The 17,378-nt window shown below is 37.8% G+C and overlaps 1 protein-coding gene across 1 annotated transcript; it reads left to right on the forward strand.

Annotated features, from left to right (window-relative positions):
• The first annotated feature begins 7,930 nt into the window (after positions 1–7,930).
• LOC119981342 (respiratory burst oxidase homolog protein A) lies at positions 7,931–16,232 on the forward strand. The gene is made up of 14 exons (XM_038824434.1): positions 7,931–8,883; positions 8,979–9,138; positions 9,308–9,356; positions 10,119–10,232; positions 11,463–11,885; positions 12,662–13,042; positions 13,151–13,246; positions 13,615–13,730; positions 13,959–14,126; positions 14,249–14,408; positions 14,496–14,693; positions 14,776–14,904; positions 15,033–15,111; positions 15,205–16,232. The coding sequence occupies exons 1-14, from the start codon at positions 8,232–8,234 to the stop codon at positions 15,312–15,314; spliced, it is 2,835 nt and encodes a 944-aa protein (XP_038680362.1). The 5' UTR covers positions 7,931–8,231; the 3' UTR covers positions 15,315–16,232.
• The last annotated feature ends 1,146 nt before the right edge of the window (positions 16,233–17,378 follow it).

Consider the following 17,378-nt stretch of genomic DNA (forward strand, 5'->3'; position numbering starts at 1 on the left):
TGCTCAGTCTTTCACTGAGCTAGTTGATATTGTACTTATATATGAGTCTGTTACAAGCGATAGAGAACTGTTACAAAAGTTGTTACTAGAGGTGTATCTAGCATAACAAGATATGTATAGACAATATGATAACCATGTAAACTATATCAGTATTACGTAGCTATCTTAACAGCCCCTTCAAACAAGTGGGTATGACAGTAACACCGAGTTTGCTTCGAAGATAGCGGAATGGTGTATGAGAGAGAGACTTGGTCAAACAGTCTGCAACCTGATCAGAAGAAGGAACATACCGGACCTGGAGGGACTTGTTTAAGACTTTATCACGAACAAAATGAACATCAATTTCAATATGCTTCGTGCGTGCATGAAAGATAGGATTAGCAGCCAAAGCCCCAGCACTCATGTTGTCACACCAAAGAATAGAGACAGTAGGTTGTGGAAGACATAGTTCTGTAAGAACGGACTGAATCCAACACACTTCAGAAGCAAGCTGAGCTAAGGACCGGTACTCAGATTCTATACTTGATCGAGCTATCACATTTTGTTTCTTAGATGACCAAGACACAAGAGAATCTCCAAAGAATACATAGTAGCCACCTACAGACCTCCTGCTATCTGGACAAGATGCCCAATCTACGTCCGAAAAACCAACCAAATCAAGACGAGGACTGAGTTTAATATGGTACCATTCAGATAACGCAACACCCTCTTCAATATGCTTCGTGTGAGTAAGATATTGCAGAGCGCCAAGAATGCTGAGAGTGTGGTACCAACCGTAGCTGGTGTTGGGCAAGGTTTTGAGTGAACCATACCAGCCTTCTTCAATAAGTCACGTAAATATTTTGTTTGACTCAAGTAGAACCCAGTGGCATCTCTGTGAACTTCAAGGCCAAGGAAATAGTGCAAAGATCCCAAATCTTTTAGAGCAAATACACGATTCAAATTTGTGATGAAAGTTTGCAGCATATTTTCATCATTACCTGTGAAAAGAATATCATCAACAGATATCAAGATCATAAGTACCTTGGTTGGTGTTTTCAAGAAGAAAAGTGAGCTGTCTGCTTTGGAATTCTGAAAACCCCAGCCTAACAAGGCACTTCTGAGTCGCTCATACCATGCCCTTGGAGCCTACTTCAATCCATATAAGGCCTTGGACAGTTTACACACATGAGTCGATAATTTGGGATGTATAAAACCTTCTGGCTGAGTCATATAAACATTCTCTTGAAGATAACCATTTAAGAAAGCATTGTTGATATCTAGTTGCCTCACATCCCAGTTCTTTGAAGCAGCAATAGTGAGGATCAAACGAATGGTGGAAGGCTTAATCACAGGACTGAAAATTTCAGAGAAATCAATTCCTGGAGTTTGATGAAACCCTTTAGCTACTAACCTTTCCTTGTGTCTCGCTATGCTGCCATTTGGGTTATGCTTCAGTTTGAAAACCCATTTGCTACCAACAACATTAAAATGTGGTGAATAGGGCACTAGTTCCCACGCTTTGTTCCTCACAAGAGCTTCATACTCACAAAGCATTGCTTGTTTCCACTTGCTATTTTGTAATGCATCTTGTACTCGGGTTGGCTCAATATTATTAGTAATATTATCATCAACAATATTCATCACAACACCAGCAAAGGGTTGTTTAGGCTTGTATATGCCTGTTTTACTTCTAGTGACCATGGCATGACCTGTTGGTTCAACTAACAGTGGTGCAGCAGCAGCACTGTCAACGACTGGTGATTGGTTTTGGGAAGGAGTTAAAGGACTATGGATGGTCAAGTGGTGAAGGACATGCAGTTGGTTCCACGGTTTGGGGAATGCAAGGTTCCTCAGAACAAGTAGAGTCAGTGTTAAGAGTCACTCGTGATTCTGGCTGAACAATGGATGAGTCTGGTGATGTTGTAAAAGAGACTTGAGGATGATGTGAGCCTGCTAATGTGATGTGGGATACTTGGTAAAGAGAATCTGGAAGAGTGAGAGAAAAAGTTTTGATTTTCGTAGTTGGTTGTTGACGTGTGTTAAGAAAAATATCATGGAAAGGAAACTCCTTGTCATCGAAAACTACATGTCTGGAAATATAAATTCGACCAGTGGGACTTAGACACTTATAACCTTCATGAGATTGGCTATATCCAAGAAAAACACATTTGATAGTATGGAACTGAAGTTTGTGTTGGTTATAAGGTCGTAAGCATGGAAAACAACTACACCCGAAAGGTTTGAGAGAGGTGTATTTTGGAGTCCTTTCGAAAAGTTGATAGAATGGTGTTTGATCCTTTAAAACATGAGTGGGTAAGCGATTTATCAGATATACTGCTGTTTGGAAAGCATCCCACCAATACTTTAATGGCATATTAGCTTGAGCTAGTAGAGTTAGACCCATTTCAACTATGTGTCTATGCTTTCTTTCAGCTCTGCCATTTTGAGAGGAAGTATGAGGACAAGAGCGTCTAAAAAGTATTCCAGAAGTTTTTAAAAGATCAATAAATGCTCTAAACTCACCCCCCCCCCCAATCTGATTGCAAAGTTTTAATTTTTGTTTCAAAAAGATTTTCAGCAAGAGTTTTAAACTGAGCAAAAACACTCAATGCGTCACTTATGTTTCTCAGAGGATATATCCAAGTGAATCTACTAAAGTCATCAATGAAATGGATGTAATAACGAAAACCAGATGTTGAGATAATTGGAGCAGGACCCCAAATATCCGTATGAATGAGGTCAAGTGGTTTAGAGGCATGGGAATTTGAAAGAGAGAATGGAAGTTTATGCAACTTTCCATATTGACAAGCATCACAAAACTCAGATTTGTCGTTAATATTGAAAGAGACAATACATTGATTCAAAACTTTAGCTAGGACTTGATTGGAAGGGTGGCCTAGTTTCCTATGCCACTCTTCTTTGACAAATGAAAAAGAAGAACTTTTATTACTAGAATAAGCATTGAGACAAGAGGCAGACATCAAGACATTGGAGGAGGAACCTTTGACAGAAGAGCAAACTCATGGCACATCTAGTTGGTACAGACCATCCTTAATTCTCCCTTGGAGCAGCATTGTTCACGTGTTCTTGTCCTTCACAAAACAGCCATGTGAGTGAAACTCAACAAAGATTCGATTGTCTGAGGTGAGTTGTGATATGCTAAGCAAATTTTTTGTTATATTTGGAACATGCAAGATTTTATTTAGAAATAAAGGTTTATCAGCAAGTGAAGGTAAGCAAGTGGTGCCTACATGTGAGATTTGAAGTTTAGCACCGTCACCAACTGTGAGTGAGAGGTTACCTGTGTATTCATTTTTATGACTAAGATTTTCCAAATTACCTGTGACGTGGCTGTTGGCACCACTGTCAGCATACCAAGCTTGATCACACAAGGTCTCTGGAGCAACTATGTAGGCTTCAAAATTATGATTTTCATTGGTGGATGCATTACCTCTTGTCTGTGTTAGACCTGTTCCATTGTATTTCTCATTGTAACGATGAAAGCATTGGGCAGTTGTATGTCCAGTCTTCCCACATACTTGACATATAGGTCTTGAGTTATTAGTTCTGCCTTTGCCACGGAATCTACCACCACCACGATTGGTAAAACGACCATCGCGACCTCTGGTGGCATCAAAACCACCTTAGGTTGTTGTGTAATTTGCAGTGGGCTGTGTAACATTGATCTGGTGGGAATGAAGTTGTTCTAACCTGTTCTCAAAAGTTAGCAGATAGGTTTGGAACTCCACCCAAGTGAGAGATTCCTTATCATTGAGTTGAACAACAATTGGAGTATACTCAGCATCTAATCTAGAGAGAGTTTGAATAATCAAATCACTTACAATCATAGCACAACCTTCTAGTGCTAAATTATCTGAGATACCCTTCATTTTGTTGAGGTACTCCTCCATTGTCATTGATCCTTTCCTGGTTCTCTGTAACTCAGCTTTGTAGTAAATGATTTCTGACATGGTGTGGGCTCTTGACATACTCTGTGCCGCATCCCAGAGTTCCTTGGAGCTTTTGCAGTGTAAGAGTCGTGATGCAATGTCTGTTGACATGGTGCTCAGTAGCCAGCTCAACAATAGCTGATCTGAGATAGACCATTCCTCATAAGCAAGATTGCTTTTCTTTTCCACAATGCCAATGGAAGAGGTAGTCTCCAAAAAAATTTCTAGAGGAGGATTTGAGCCAAAGATAAAACCATAAAGACGATTCCCCTTAAGAATGGGAACAATTGTGGCTTGCCATAAAAGAAAATTGCTTCTGTTCAACTCAACAGAGCGAAATTGAGATAGAGAATTTCCAAAAGGAGTTGCCTTGGTTCCAAGTTGGAGACCAGCAAGAGCAGTACTTAGTGACATTGCAGTTGTAGAAGCGGAAGCTACAGCAAAAGAGTTTGAGGTGTTGGTATCCATAAGATTTGGGTTGGTAGGCATTTAGTCGGAAAAGCCCCGATACCAAGATAAGAATGTAAATGGATGAAAAACTGCTCAATCTTTCACTGAGCCAGTTGATATTGTATTTATATATGAGTCTGTTACAAGCGAAAAGAACTGTTACAAAAGTTGTTACTAGAGGTGTATCTAGCATAACAAGATATGTATAGACAATATGATAAGCATGTAAACTATATCAGTATTACGTAGCTATCTTAACAAAAGAAAACCAAACTCTCATAGAAAATATATTTTAAAGAAAAATTATCATGAAAAATCAACTAATTATTAGTGTTTGAACATAAATGTTGCCAATATTTTTCATTATTTATCAATTTGTCAATACATAGTAAATTATAATAATAATTTTTATGCATACATATACTATTGCCAAGTAATAAAAGCCGATATTGCCTTCTAAGAAGTGTGTCTTTAGTCCTCTATTTATAGTGGGGAGAGTGAAAATCCTACTAAAACTCCTTAGGAGAGTTCTAGCTCATCTAGGATGTAGTCTCCATTCTCAACATGAATTAGACTAATCCCTCTTCATCCTTCAACATGACATAAACACTATCTTTGATCCATATCCTTCGTTTGAATAGGATCACATGTCTTATCTCTACAATATGTATTGAGTCAATGTTAATTATTTAGCTCAAGCCCATATGCGGCAAACCCAACCCAATATTCCAACAGTCTTAACATTCAATTTTATGATCAAAAAACAAACATAACAAACTATGAATTGTCACAAATTAAATAGAGTGCATATAATAACTAAAATACAAAGATTACCAAACTTCTGCTAATTTGAAGTCGCAGTTTTTAAAAACAATCCAATTAATATATAAGCATAGATAACATAGTGATTTTCAGGAAAATGATGATCGATACATATAGAAAAACTAAACTTAAAAGAGATATAAGATCAAATGCAGAGAGAGTCAAAAAATTCAAATCACTAGTGAGAAAAAATAAACAGTGAGAAGAAAGATAATAACGAAGATTTAGATCAACTTACATCAAGATTGAACTAAATTTCAAGTTGGAAGAACAAGTTGAATCGAAGAGAATAGGATTTTAATGGATCGAGAAAAATAACTGACTGCTGCAAATAAACTGATGAAGAAAGAAAGAGAGCTGATTGTATATATAGGTAAGGGTAGAAGTGTTTTTTACTTTTTTTATTTTAGTTAAGCTCGTATTTAATAGAACATTGATGTTTAACCTAGGGACTTATTGGTATAAGGCTTAACTGATATTGACTTATTGGAACAAGAGATTTATCATTAATTAATCCAAAAAAAGAAAGATCATATCGAATATTTTGTCATAAAACTTGTCCGTAGAATAATTACTATAAATTTAGTTTGTAACATATATATTCCAAAATGATGACAATGTCTCACTATAAATAGGTTATGCTCTAAAAAATCATAGAATTTTCTCAAAAACAACCCCTATACTCATATGTGCGGAGTTGGTTCAATACTAATTCATTTACTTAATTGAAATTATAAATAAATCGTATCAATTTTGTTTAAATTTTACAAATTATATATTTGTTCATCCATTGCCGGAGCTCATATAATGAAGAATAAACCTTATGGTTAAAGTTGACCCACATTATCCATGGCCTTGCCATCAACTTTATAAAGTAGATAGTCAACGTTCCCACCAATTCCGACTCATAGAATACGTCTAATTTTACTTTGCTATTTTATTCACATTCCATTTCCCACTCACTGTTGACTGTACACATCTCCTACCGTAAACGCGTCATAAAAGCAATCCGACCTATAGTGGCAGTAACATAAAATCTAATCGAAAATGTTAAATGACCCAATATTTTTTAACCCAAGTTATCCCAACTCTACGTGGTATTGTCACATAAACATGATGACATGGAATAAATGTTGACATGGTATATTTTTTGAAAATCAAATTTCCCTCTTCTGTTTCCCTCCTCTCTTTTTATTCAAAATTTAAAAATTAAACACTCATTTTTTATCTCCCACTTCTATTTTTCTCTCCACTTTTATGATTTCATCATCTCTTATTAACCACAAATAGATAAGTAAATCATTTATATTACATGCGATTGCATTGTTTTTTTTTTTTTTCCATACAGACATACAATTGCATTGTTTTTTCGAACACAGACATGTGATTGCATTGTTTTTTACCAAACAGACATGTGATTACATTGTTTTGAAAGAATGATAATACATTATTTTTTTTACATACAGGCATGCAATCGCATTGTTTTTTTGCCAAACAGAGCCGCAATTACATTGTTTTCAAAACAATGTAATTTTCAAAATAGACAAACATAAGCTGCAGAAAAAAAAAAGTCCAAAAACCAGTTAAGAATAATAAGGTAGATACATTGTTTCAGAAGCAATTTAAATTACAAATAGTCCAAATGGTTGTAAACACAATATTACACTGTTTTCAATACAATGTAACTTCCAAATATGCAAAAAAAAGAGAAAAAAATTTACATTGTTGCTACAGGTGGCCGGAAATGTTGTTGAAGGTGGGTGGATGACAGGATCGACAAATTACATTGTTTCTAAAACAATGTAATTTGCTCGGGTCGTCGGAATCAGGTAGGTACTTGGCTGGAAAATGGATGGGTAAGGTGCGCCTCAATACCTAGAGTCCAAATATGAGGTTGATTGCCGTAGACGTCGCCGGAGGTGGCCGGATTGATGCATTTTGTGTCGTGGTGTCCTCCTCCTTTGGGTGCTTTTTTCTGACGAAACGAGCTACAATAGGTGATGTGGTGGGTCAGAAAATGATGGTGGTGGTCGAGGGCTTCCGTTCGGTGGGTCGATGGCTCCGATCGGTGGCTGGACAGTGATGCTACAGTGGTGGTGGTTTTCGTGTGAGGGAGAAAAATGAGAGAGAAAGAGGGAGAGAGAGAAAAGGAGAGAGATGATGCTTATATAGAGAAAAATTGCTGAGGTGGAATCCTATGTGTAATGCCACCTAGGATTGAGCTGAGTTGAGACAAAAAATCTTGGGCCATTTAATCTTACTTTGGCAAAACTCTATCCGATTTGAATGATCAAATTTGTCCATCCTAGGATATACCAAGCCTCGAAGCGTTGCCCAGGACCGACTCGGCCCGAAGCCCGACCCAGGATCGATCCGAGCCCATAGCCCAGCCAGGGTCTGAAGCTCGGCTCAAGATTGACCCCTGTTAGAAATTCGGCTCGGGGCAGACCCACGCGCGAAGTCTGGGTTGGACCCAACCCGAAAATGAGAGAATGATTGGTACGCATGGCGTGTGAGAGAGAAAGTAGGTCGTCGTGTGTGGTGTTTTAAAAATTTTTGAAAACTTATTTTTTTTGTTTTCAAACCTATTGTAGGTTTTCATAAAAAACGAAAACAAAAAATACAAACAAACATTATTTTTTATTTATTTTTTCTTTTTTCTGAAAAACAAAACAAAAAATAGAAAATAATAGTGATACGAAACATGGTCCAAGTTTCTTGCTTTCCTGCTTTTCTCCGCCAAAGTAGCCTCGCCACCGCGTGGTCATGTCTTTTTCTCATAGATTCCTCCCAAACGCGTCCTTGTACTCCTCCTCCTACCACTTCTTTTTAAATTCCACTAATTCTCTCTCTAACTGCGACACCTATTCTCTCTCTCTCTCTCTCGCTAAATATTAAACAACCGTAACAGTAATTACACCTATAAGAGCCAAATACGCCAATACATATAATCACTACACACAGACATACATATACATTTTTTTATCTCTATCTCTATCTATATATTTTTTCGATCGATTGCATAAAATGAGAGGTTTGCCAAAGCACGAGCGCCGATGGGCCTCCGACACGGTCCCTGAAAAGTCCGTCGTGAGCACAGGGACCTCGCCAGGTACGGAATCGACATCCGCCGAGGAGTTCGTAGAAGTGACGCTTGATCTTCAAGCAGATGATACGATCGTGCTCCGAAGTGTAGAGCCGGTGGAACCGTCGGCAGTGTTCAGCATCGAAGATGGCGCCTCCGCTGGTACGGCGACTCCGACGACTTCAGCTTCTCGATCGCCTTCAAGTATCAGGCGGAGCTCGTCGAATAAATTCCGGCAGTTCTCGCAGGAACTGAAAGCAGAGGCGGTGGCAAAAGCGAGGCAGTTTTCGCAGGAGTTAAAAGCAGAGCTAAGGCGGTTCTCGTGGAGCCACGGACACGCATCGCGCGTGCTTTCTGCTTCAACCTCTTTGAATGGCGGTGGTGTGGAGTCGGCTCTTGCTGCTCGAGCTCTGAGGAGGCAGCGAGCGCAGCTTGATCGGACTCGATCTGGTGCGCATAAAGCGCTGCGTGGATTGAGATTCATAAGCAACAGTAAAACCAACGGTGTCGATGCATGGAACGGAGTCCAGGCCAATTTCGAGAAGCTCGCCAAAGACGGCTTCCTCTATCGCGTAGATTTCGCACAATGCATAGGTCCGCCACAAGCATTATACATATGTACGTGTGATTTTCTGCAGAAACTTCATTTTTCTGGCGTTGACTGTTGCTGTTGTGTGTCTTATTTGAAGGGATGAAGGACTCCAAGGAATTTGCACTCGAACTGTTCGACGCATTAGGTAGGAGAAGGAGATTGAAGGTTGAAAAAATTAGCAGAGATGAGCTTTACGAGTTCTGGTCACAAATTACAGATCAAAGCTTCGATTCTCGCCTTCAGATCTTCTTCGACATGTATGCGCGCTTAATTTGTTTTAACAAATAGTATTATTTTATTAATTGCTTTACTACTTTCCTTAGAGACGGTAAAAGCACTGTCATTTTTAATTAGTTTAATTTAAATTTCTAGTTTAACTTTTATTATAATATAATATAATAATAATAATTTTCTGCTATATCACAGGGTAGACAAGAATGAAGACGGTAGAATGACCGAAGTGGAAGTAAAAGAGGTAAATAAAACAGCTATACTTAGACTAACGTGCATGGTTTAGCCGAACTGGGTCAGATTTTCCAAATATTCTTGTGTGTTGCTGACCTCTCATTATCGAAGAAAAAAAAATATTTTAATTAGTGATCTTTGCACATACAGGGTGTCAATTAGGTTATACTAATCAACGGTAGGCGAGGATTCGGTCACCTTAAAATCCCATTAATTGCAAGATTTAACTACTCCATTACAAATAAAAAGAACAAAAAATCATTCTGCCTTCAGTGTCTGACGTTCCCCATGTTCACAAGCATCTTTATCTGTCATACTAATGTGGATATTCAACAACCATGATGTACTGTTTCTCCGTAGAAAGTTGGACATATTGCATCTCAAATTTTCCAAAAATGCCTTTGTCATCAAAACTAATTATGACGTTTTCAGTGGGGTTGGTGGGTTTTTTTTTTTCAAATTACGGATCATTTTTTAATAGGTGTAAGTAAGGAATTAGCCCATGTACTTTGCTTTTTGGATAAAAAAAGCCTCTAATTTTGTTTTAGATCAATAAAGCCGTTGCACTTATAAGAATGGTATAAGTTAATCATTGACTCATTGACAAACTTCCGTTAAAAAATTCTGATTTGACAAAGTATAGGGGTTAATTTTGTGCTTACCCAAAAAGAGTAATGATTTTTGTTCCAAAAGACAAAATACTAGAAACTCATAGATGACAATGATATCGTACAAAAACAATTTTCTAAAATATTTTATTAATGTTTTGTAGATCATTATGCTCAGTGCTTCTGCTAACAAGTTATCGAGATTAAAGGAACAGGCAGAGGAATATGCAGCTTTGATCATGGAAGAGTTAGATCCTGAAAGACTTGGCTACATTGAGGTATGTGGATTCGCCCTTCCTATTTCATAATATTGTATCGTACTATATTATACCTTAAAATTTATATGCTAATATTTTTTCTATTTTATATAAAAAAGAAAATAGTTACTAACGTATAACTTGATACTTCTAGAATTCAGATTAGATAGGGTTTTTTTTTTTTCTCTGAAGAACAAAAAGAAATTGCTTCAGCATATTCACATATAGTCTAATTATTTTGTTATCTTATAAGGGCGACATTGACTACCATTTTCAATTTGCTTAAATGCGAGTCACACACTTGTTTGGTTACGTTACACTTTATTTTCCAAAGTCCACTGTTAGGCGCAAAATCACCAAAATTTCCCACAATACTGTTTTTGTGTTTGTTGAACCGTACACGAAGAAAGAAACGCGTTGAACATTAACAAAAATAGTTAATAATAATTAATTAGTATCTTAGTTTGAGAAAAATTCTTGGGGGTTGATCAGTCTTTACTCTTTAATGTGTTTTGTCATAGGCAGTTCAAACTACTTTATCCCTTCAAAATTAGTTAAAATTTTATAATCGCAGTTTATTCCAATTTGTGCATGCGACGCTAATGTCACAACAACTTCGCATCCTCTATTTGTCAATAATAAACATCTTGGTCAACATTTACTAACATCACCCTACTGTTACCCTAGTTTTGTCCACGTTACAACAATGCACCTGCATATAACACCACTGATATATATCCTAGCTGCTCTTTTATATTTTTCTAAATTAAGTATATTGACTGCTTTTCTAAGACAAGATGGTATAACACGCAGGGCTTTGTGCCAAACTAAATCGACCGTCAAGTCAATTGATTGGTCGGTAATTGTCAAAAATATGTTAATGAGGATTGATTGAAAAACTGAAAAAACCTATCAAATCGATAACAACCGATTGACCAATCGATCAATATTAGGTATAAAAAAAATCGATCGAAACGGAGTGTTGATGCCCCTAACAATAATAGGGGCATTATGGTTATTTACTTGTTGAAAGAATTAATTCTAGCTGGTCACAAACTGAGACACACACATGTGGCCCCAGTGTGGGTTTACTGCGTTTCATTTCTGACTAAAAACATATAGAGAAGCGGCACGCGTACTAGTATATATAATAATAATGAGTTTTACTTGTTCAACGTGGTTGTATGGTACAATAATTAATGACTGATGATTTTGTTCCGCACTTTGGTTGGTGATGACAATGACTTGCAGCTATGGCAACTGGAGACCCTGCTTCTACAGAGGGACACTTACCTAAGTTACAGTCAAGCACTAAGCTACACAAGCCAAGCCTTGAGCCAAAACCTACAAGGGCTAAGAAGAAGAGGCCCAATAAGAAGAATGGGCCGGGAATTGCTCTACTATTTGCAAGAGAATTGGAGGAGAATTTGGGTTTTGACATTATGGGTTGCGATTATGATTGGCCTTTTCACATGGAAGTTCTTTCAGTACAAGCAGAAAAGTGCGTTCAAGGTCATGGGTTATTGTCTCTTGACGGCTAAGGGGGCTGCCGAGACCTTGAAGTTCAACATGGCCCTTGTTCTCTTGCCCGTCTGTAGAAACACTATCACTTGGTTAAGGTCCACCAAATTGGGGTACATGGTGCCTTTTGACGACAATATCAATTTCCACAAGGTACACCTCTTTCTCTTGGGACCCATATAGAGATGTAGAGGAGACTTCATAATAAAATTGACATGATACCTTCTGTGATTCATTAAACACGCATTGACATTTAGCTTTGAAACCTAAGCAAACAAGTAGCTTTACCATGCTTCATTTATTTGATAGCTCATGTGAAATAATTGTAGTTTTTTCTTCCCTTGATTTGATCGATCTTTTCTTAATTAGGTGTAAGCACAGACTTATTGACTTTTTAACAAAAAGAAAAATAGGAAAAGCAAAATTTGAGGTCAATTCTCCCTAGCAGAATCTTAAACCATTCCCTTGATATATTCTACAATAAATTTTATTCTTGGGGGATATTTTATCTTTTCATTTAAATTTTCTGAAAAATTCTTTATATGTGTGGAAACAACCGAACTAAAGTGATTAACAAAAATGTCAGGGATCCCAATTATCCCAGTAACTCATCTTGTCCCTTGATTGATGTAAGTGTAGGGGTCCACAAAAACTGGTGATTGAACCAGAGAGTGACATGTCAAATTACTGGGATAACTGATATTCTTATCACTTCTGAGTAATTAATACTAGGTGCTAATCATCTGAAGTAACATTGACATGGACAATTTACAAACTTCTGATGCTATTTAATTATTCAGATATATATACTCATTATTGTGCCTTCCCAATCTACCTCAGCTAATTCTTTCGATGACAATTATATATAGCAAGGTAGGTTTCTTATGTCAAATTTATTTACCTCTCTTATACAAAATTGGCATATGCAGACTATTGCAGCAGCAATTGTAATTGGTGTCATTCTCCATGCGGGTAATCACCTTGCATGTGATTTCCCCAGGCTAGTGAATACATCACAATACGACAAGTACCTGAGCCATGACTTCGGATCGCACCAACCAAAATACATAGACCTGGTTAAAGGGCCAGAAGGTGTGACCGGAATTTTGATGGTGATCTGCATGGCTATTGCTTTTACACTTGCTACACGATGGTTCAGGCGTAGCCTCATCAAGTTGCCTAGACCTTTTGATAGGTTGACCGGCTTCAATGCCTTTTGGTACTCACACCACCTTTTTGTGATTGTTTACATCCTGCTAATCATCCATGGGACATTCCTCTATCTCGTGCACAGATGGTACACAAAAACGGTAACAACTCAAAATCTTGTCTTACAATTAGAAAATTTTAAAACTGTGGGTGTAACCTTTTATGATAGATAAGTGTGTGGTTCTTAAGAAGTCAGTTAATGCTCTCAGACATGGATGTATCTTGCTGTTCCGGTTTTGTTATATGCTGGAGAAAGGGCTTTAAGATTCTTTCGCTCTGGCTTTTATACTGTTCGGCTTCTGAAGGTGAGAATAACATCTTAGCTCCTCTGCTATCTAATTATAGAGCTGCTGTCTACATGTTTGGCGCACATTGTGTAATTTGTAATTACCTAGACTGATATATAAAGGGAATCGTATGACTTAAGTCTTGAAGTTTATAATGCTGGGACTACCATCCCTTCATAGCTAAAACACACTCAGGGCATCTTCTTTTATTGAGACTGGCCTAAATAATAGTTTCTTAATTCTGAAAATCTGTAAGGATTCACAAATTGGGAAGAAGTGACGTGCAATTTACGCGAACTTCAAAAAGATTATCTTGCATAGCCAAGATGCTCCCTAATCATCCTGTTTCTTCTTTTATTTTTTTTTCTTGTTGTTTATACATGTAGGTTGCAATCTATCCTGGAAATGTTCTGACCTTGCAAATGTCTAAGCCTAACCAGTTCCGGTACAAAAGTGGACAATATATGTTTGTCCAGTGCCCTGCTGTCTCTCCATTTGAGTGGTAAGTCATTTATTAAGACTCTGACCAATTTTGTATCTAATTGCCTGCTACCATGGTGAACCTCCAAAATCCAAGAGCTTGATCCACATTGTGCGAGTGATTTTATATTTTCTCATGAGTTCAAGAAATGACATTTTAAATTAGAGCCATAGCTTGTATTCTTTGGTTAACTGAATATCAAATCCTGATTCTTGGTGCATTTTAAGACAACTTAGTATTCTTTGCCAGGCATCCATTTTCCATTACCTCTTCTCCAGGGGATGACTACCTTAGTGTCCATATTAGACAGTTAGGAGATTGGACGCAAGAACTTAAAAGGGTATTCTCAGAGGCATGTGAGCGGCCTGTAGCTGGGAAGAGTGGGCTTCTCAGGGCAGATGAAACCACCAAGACAAGGTAAAGTAATGGTTAGTTTTGTATGTATTTGAACTTTTCCGCTTCATTTGCTTGGAAAAATTTTCCTTCTGTAGAGTACGTCATGGTAACATAAGCCATCTGCCCATCTCTTTTGATATCAGTTTGCCAAAGCTCTTGATAGACGGGCCATATGGTGCCCCAGCACAAGACTATCGGAAATATGATGTCCTGTTACTTGTTGGTCTTGGAATTGGAGCAACGCCTTTCATCAGCATTTTAAAAGATCTGCTCAACAACATTGTCAGAATGGAGGAGCAGGCAGTATGTTACTCACGACAGCGTTTCAATTTTACAACCATCAACTTTGATATAGCAAATGTATCTGATCAAGTTTTTCCTTCTCTCCAGGATTCTGCTTCGGATTTCAGTAGGACATCGGACTTAAGTACTGTCGGTAATGATTCTACAACACCAAATAGAGTGTCACCGAGACGCAAAAAACCTCTTAGGACAACCAATGCATATTTCTACTGGGTTACAAGGGAGCAAGGCTCATTTGATTGGTTCAAAGGGGTCTTGAATGAAGTAGCAGACCTTGATCAAAGGGTAATAATTTAGGATACTTTAAAAACAATCTTAAAATGCTATTTCAGTTCCCTGATTGTGAATTTGTCCGTTTGAACTTCAGCGTGTGATTGAGATGCACAACTACTTGACTAGTGTTTATGAGGAAGGTGATGCAAGATCAACTCTCATCACCATGGTCCAAGCACTAAATCATGCCAAGAACGGGGTCGACATTGTCTCTGGCACCAGGGTAAGATATTTGATGTCTTCATTCCGTTAAAAAATCTATGGCGCAGTAACTACTGATGTTTACTGGTAATGCTTTCGACTATGTTTTACTGAGAAAGACTTGTCATCTCCCCTACGTCAAATAATCAGGTGCGGACCCATTTTGCGAGGCCTAACTGGAAGAAAGTTTTCTCTAAACTGTGTTCCAAGCACTGTAATGCTACAATAGGTCAGTCAATCTGCAGAAACTTTTGGTGAATGAGGTCTAATTTCTTTGTCTGCTAGATACATCGTCATTTCTAATGTTATTGCTTTGGAGCAGGAGTGTTTTACTGCGGGGCACCAGTTTTAGCCAAAGAACTCAGCAAACTCTGCTATGAGTTCAATCAAAAAGGTGGTACGAAGTTCGATTTTCACAAGGAGCATTTCTAAAGGATTGATGGGTTCGTATATAACAACTCCTTACATTCCCAACAATCTTGGAACTGCATATATAACACTTCACAAGAAAAATACGATTTTTCCAAATGAGTGGATCAAACCATGAAGAGGTGAAGCCCTGTACAGCATAGAAACGTAGATGCATACAAATATTACTGTGTACCAGTACAAACAGTAAGTTATCCTGGATGCTGAGTTTCCTAAGAATTATAATGATAAATAAAACTGCACCTGCCAAGAAATGTGCACAAGGTTCCAAGAGAGGTAGCATGAGGAGGAAAAGTGACATTGCAAGGAGCGAAAGTGCGGTACAGCTGCAATGGAGAGGCCTAACTAATTGTCAAAGATATGGTATTGTTGGCATGATTGGTAGAGACATTCCATGGTGGGATAGAAGAAGACAGTCTTAAAAAGAGAGAATAGAAGTTGAGGTAGGTTTTGTGGACTCTGAAGGTGGACGATTGGGATGGTTTTTTCTCTTCAACTTATTATTAATTCCTTTTGAAGTGGGCTAGGAGAATCCTTCTAGAATGTCAATGATATTCATACTTTAGAACGAGGAAAAAATATGTAAATAATATGCCGTTTTTATACTATCATAGGGAGATAGGGAGTATTAATATATTTGGCTATTGGAAAGAAAAGAGGGCCATGCATTGTATAATCAACCGATTTTCAGATGCCTGGAGCAGTGTTGTAGGATCGAAAGGTGCCTGGATCAATTAGTTCCTTCAATTACTTCTTCATTAAGTATCATAGAAGTCCTGTACTTACCCAAAAGGGTCAATTGAGTGCTTGTGCCTGTTTTTTGGGCCAAAAAAGCCATGTACTTTAAACAATGGACCTCGTTAACCCTTCTGTCTATTTTCCATAAAAAATTGTTGACATGGACCGTAATATATTACATGCCTTTGTTTTGCACGAAAATAGAAAATGTGTAAAATGTGACATGGATTTAAAAAAAAAATAAAACACTTAAATTAAAAATAAAAAAACCCTCTATATCTCTTTCTCTCTCCCCTTCAATCTCCACCACTAGCCACCACCTCCCACCACAATCCTTCTTTGCCCCAACAACCCCACCTCATCCTCTTTCGAAACCCCTCTCTCTACCCCTTCCTCCTTCAATACCAGATCCTCCCTCTACGTTGAACATGTCCATACCATCTTAAATGATTTTTTCTTAACTTATCTTCAAAAGGTGCTACTCCTATCTTAGATCTAATAATCTCATTTCTTATCCTACATTTCCTAGGGTCACACATCCAATGAAGCATTCGCATTTATGCTACATGCATTTTTGGATATGTTGTCTCTTGATAGCCCAACACTCGGACTCATACATTATTGCAGGTCGAATAGCTGATCTATAGAATTTTTCCTTCAATCTTAAGAGAATTCTTCGGTTGCATAAAACCCCAGATGCACTCGTCCATTTATTCCATCAATTTTTAATCCTATTAACTACATCATCACTTATGTCTCCATCTTCTTAGAAAATCGATCAAAGATATTTAAAAGGCTTACTTTTTGTTACCCCTCTCCCATCTAGTTCCACCCGATATTGTCTCATCCACTAGAACTATATCATCCGCAAATAATATGCACCAAGGGACCTCACCTTGGATATGTCGTGTGAGTTCATCCATCACTATAATGAACATGAACGGACTTAGTGCCGACCCCTGATGTAAGCCTATAGTGATGGGAAACTCCTCTATAACTCATCCAATAGTCCTAACACTAGTTACAGCTCCTTCATACATATCCTTAATCATAGTGATACAACTAATCGAGACTCTTCTCTTCTCTAAAATCCACCATACTACTTCCCTAAGCACCTTATCATATTCCTTCTCCAAATCTATAAATACTAAATGGAGGTCTTTTTTTGTCTACATTTTTCTACAAGTCTCCTTAATAACAATATCACATCCGTCATGGATCATCCCGGCATAAAACAAAATTAATTTTTGGATATCATGAATACCGATCTCAATATTTGTTTCACAACTCTCTCCCAAAGTTTTAATGTGGCTCATAAGTTTGATGGCC

The sequence above is a fragment of the Tripterygium wilfordii genome, chromosome 16 (assembly GCF_013401445.1).
Source record: "Tripterygium wilfordii isolate XIE 37 chromosome 16, ASM1340144v1, whole genome shotgun sequence".
Taxonomy (NCBI): domain Eukaryota; kingdom Viridiplantae; phylum Streptophyta; class Magnoliopsida; order Celastrales; family Celastraceae; genus Tripterygium; species Tripterygium wilfordii.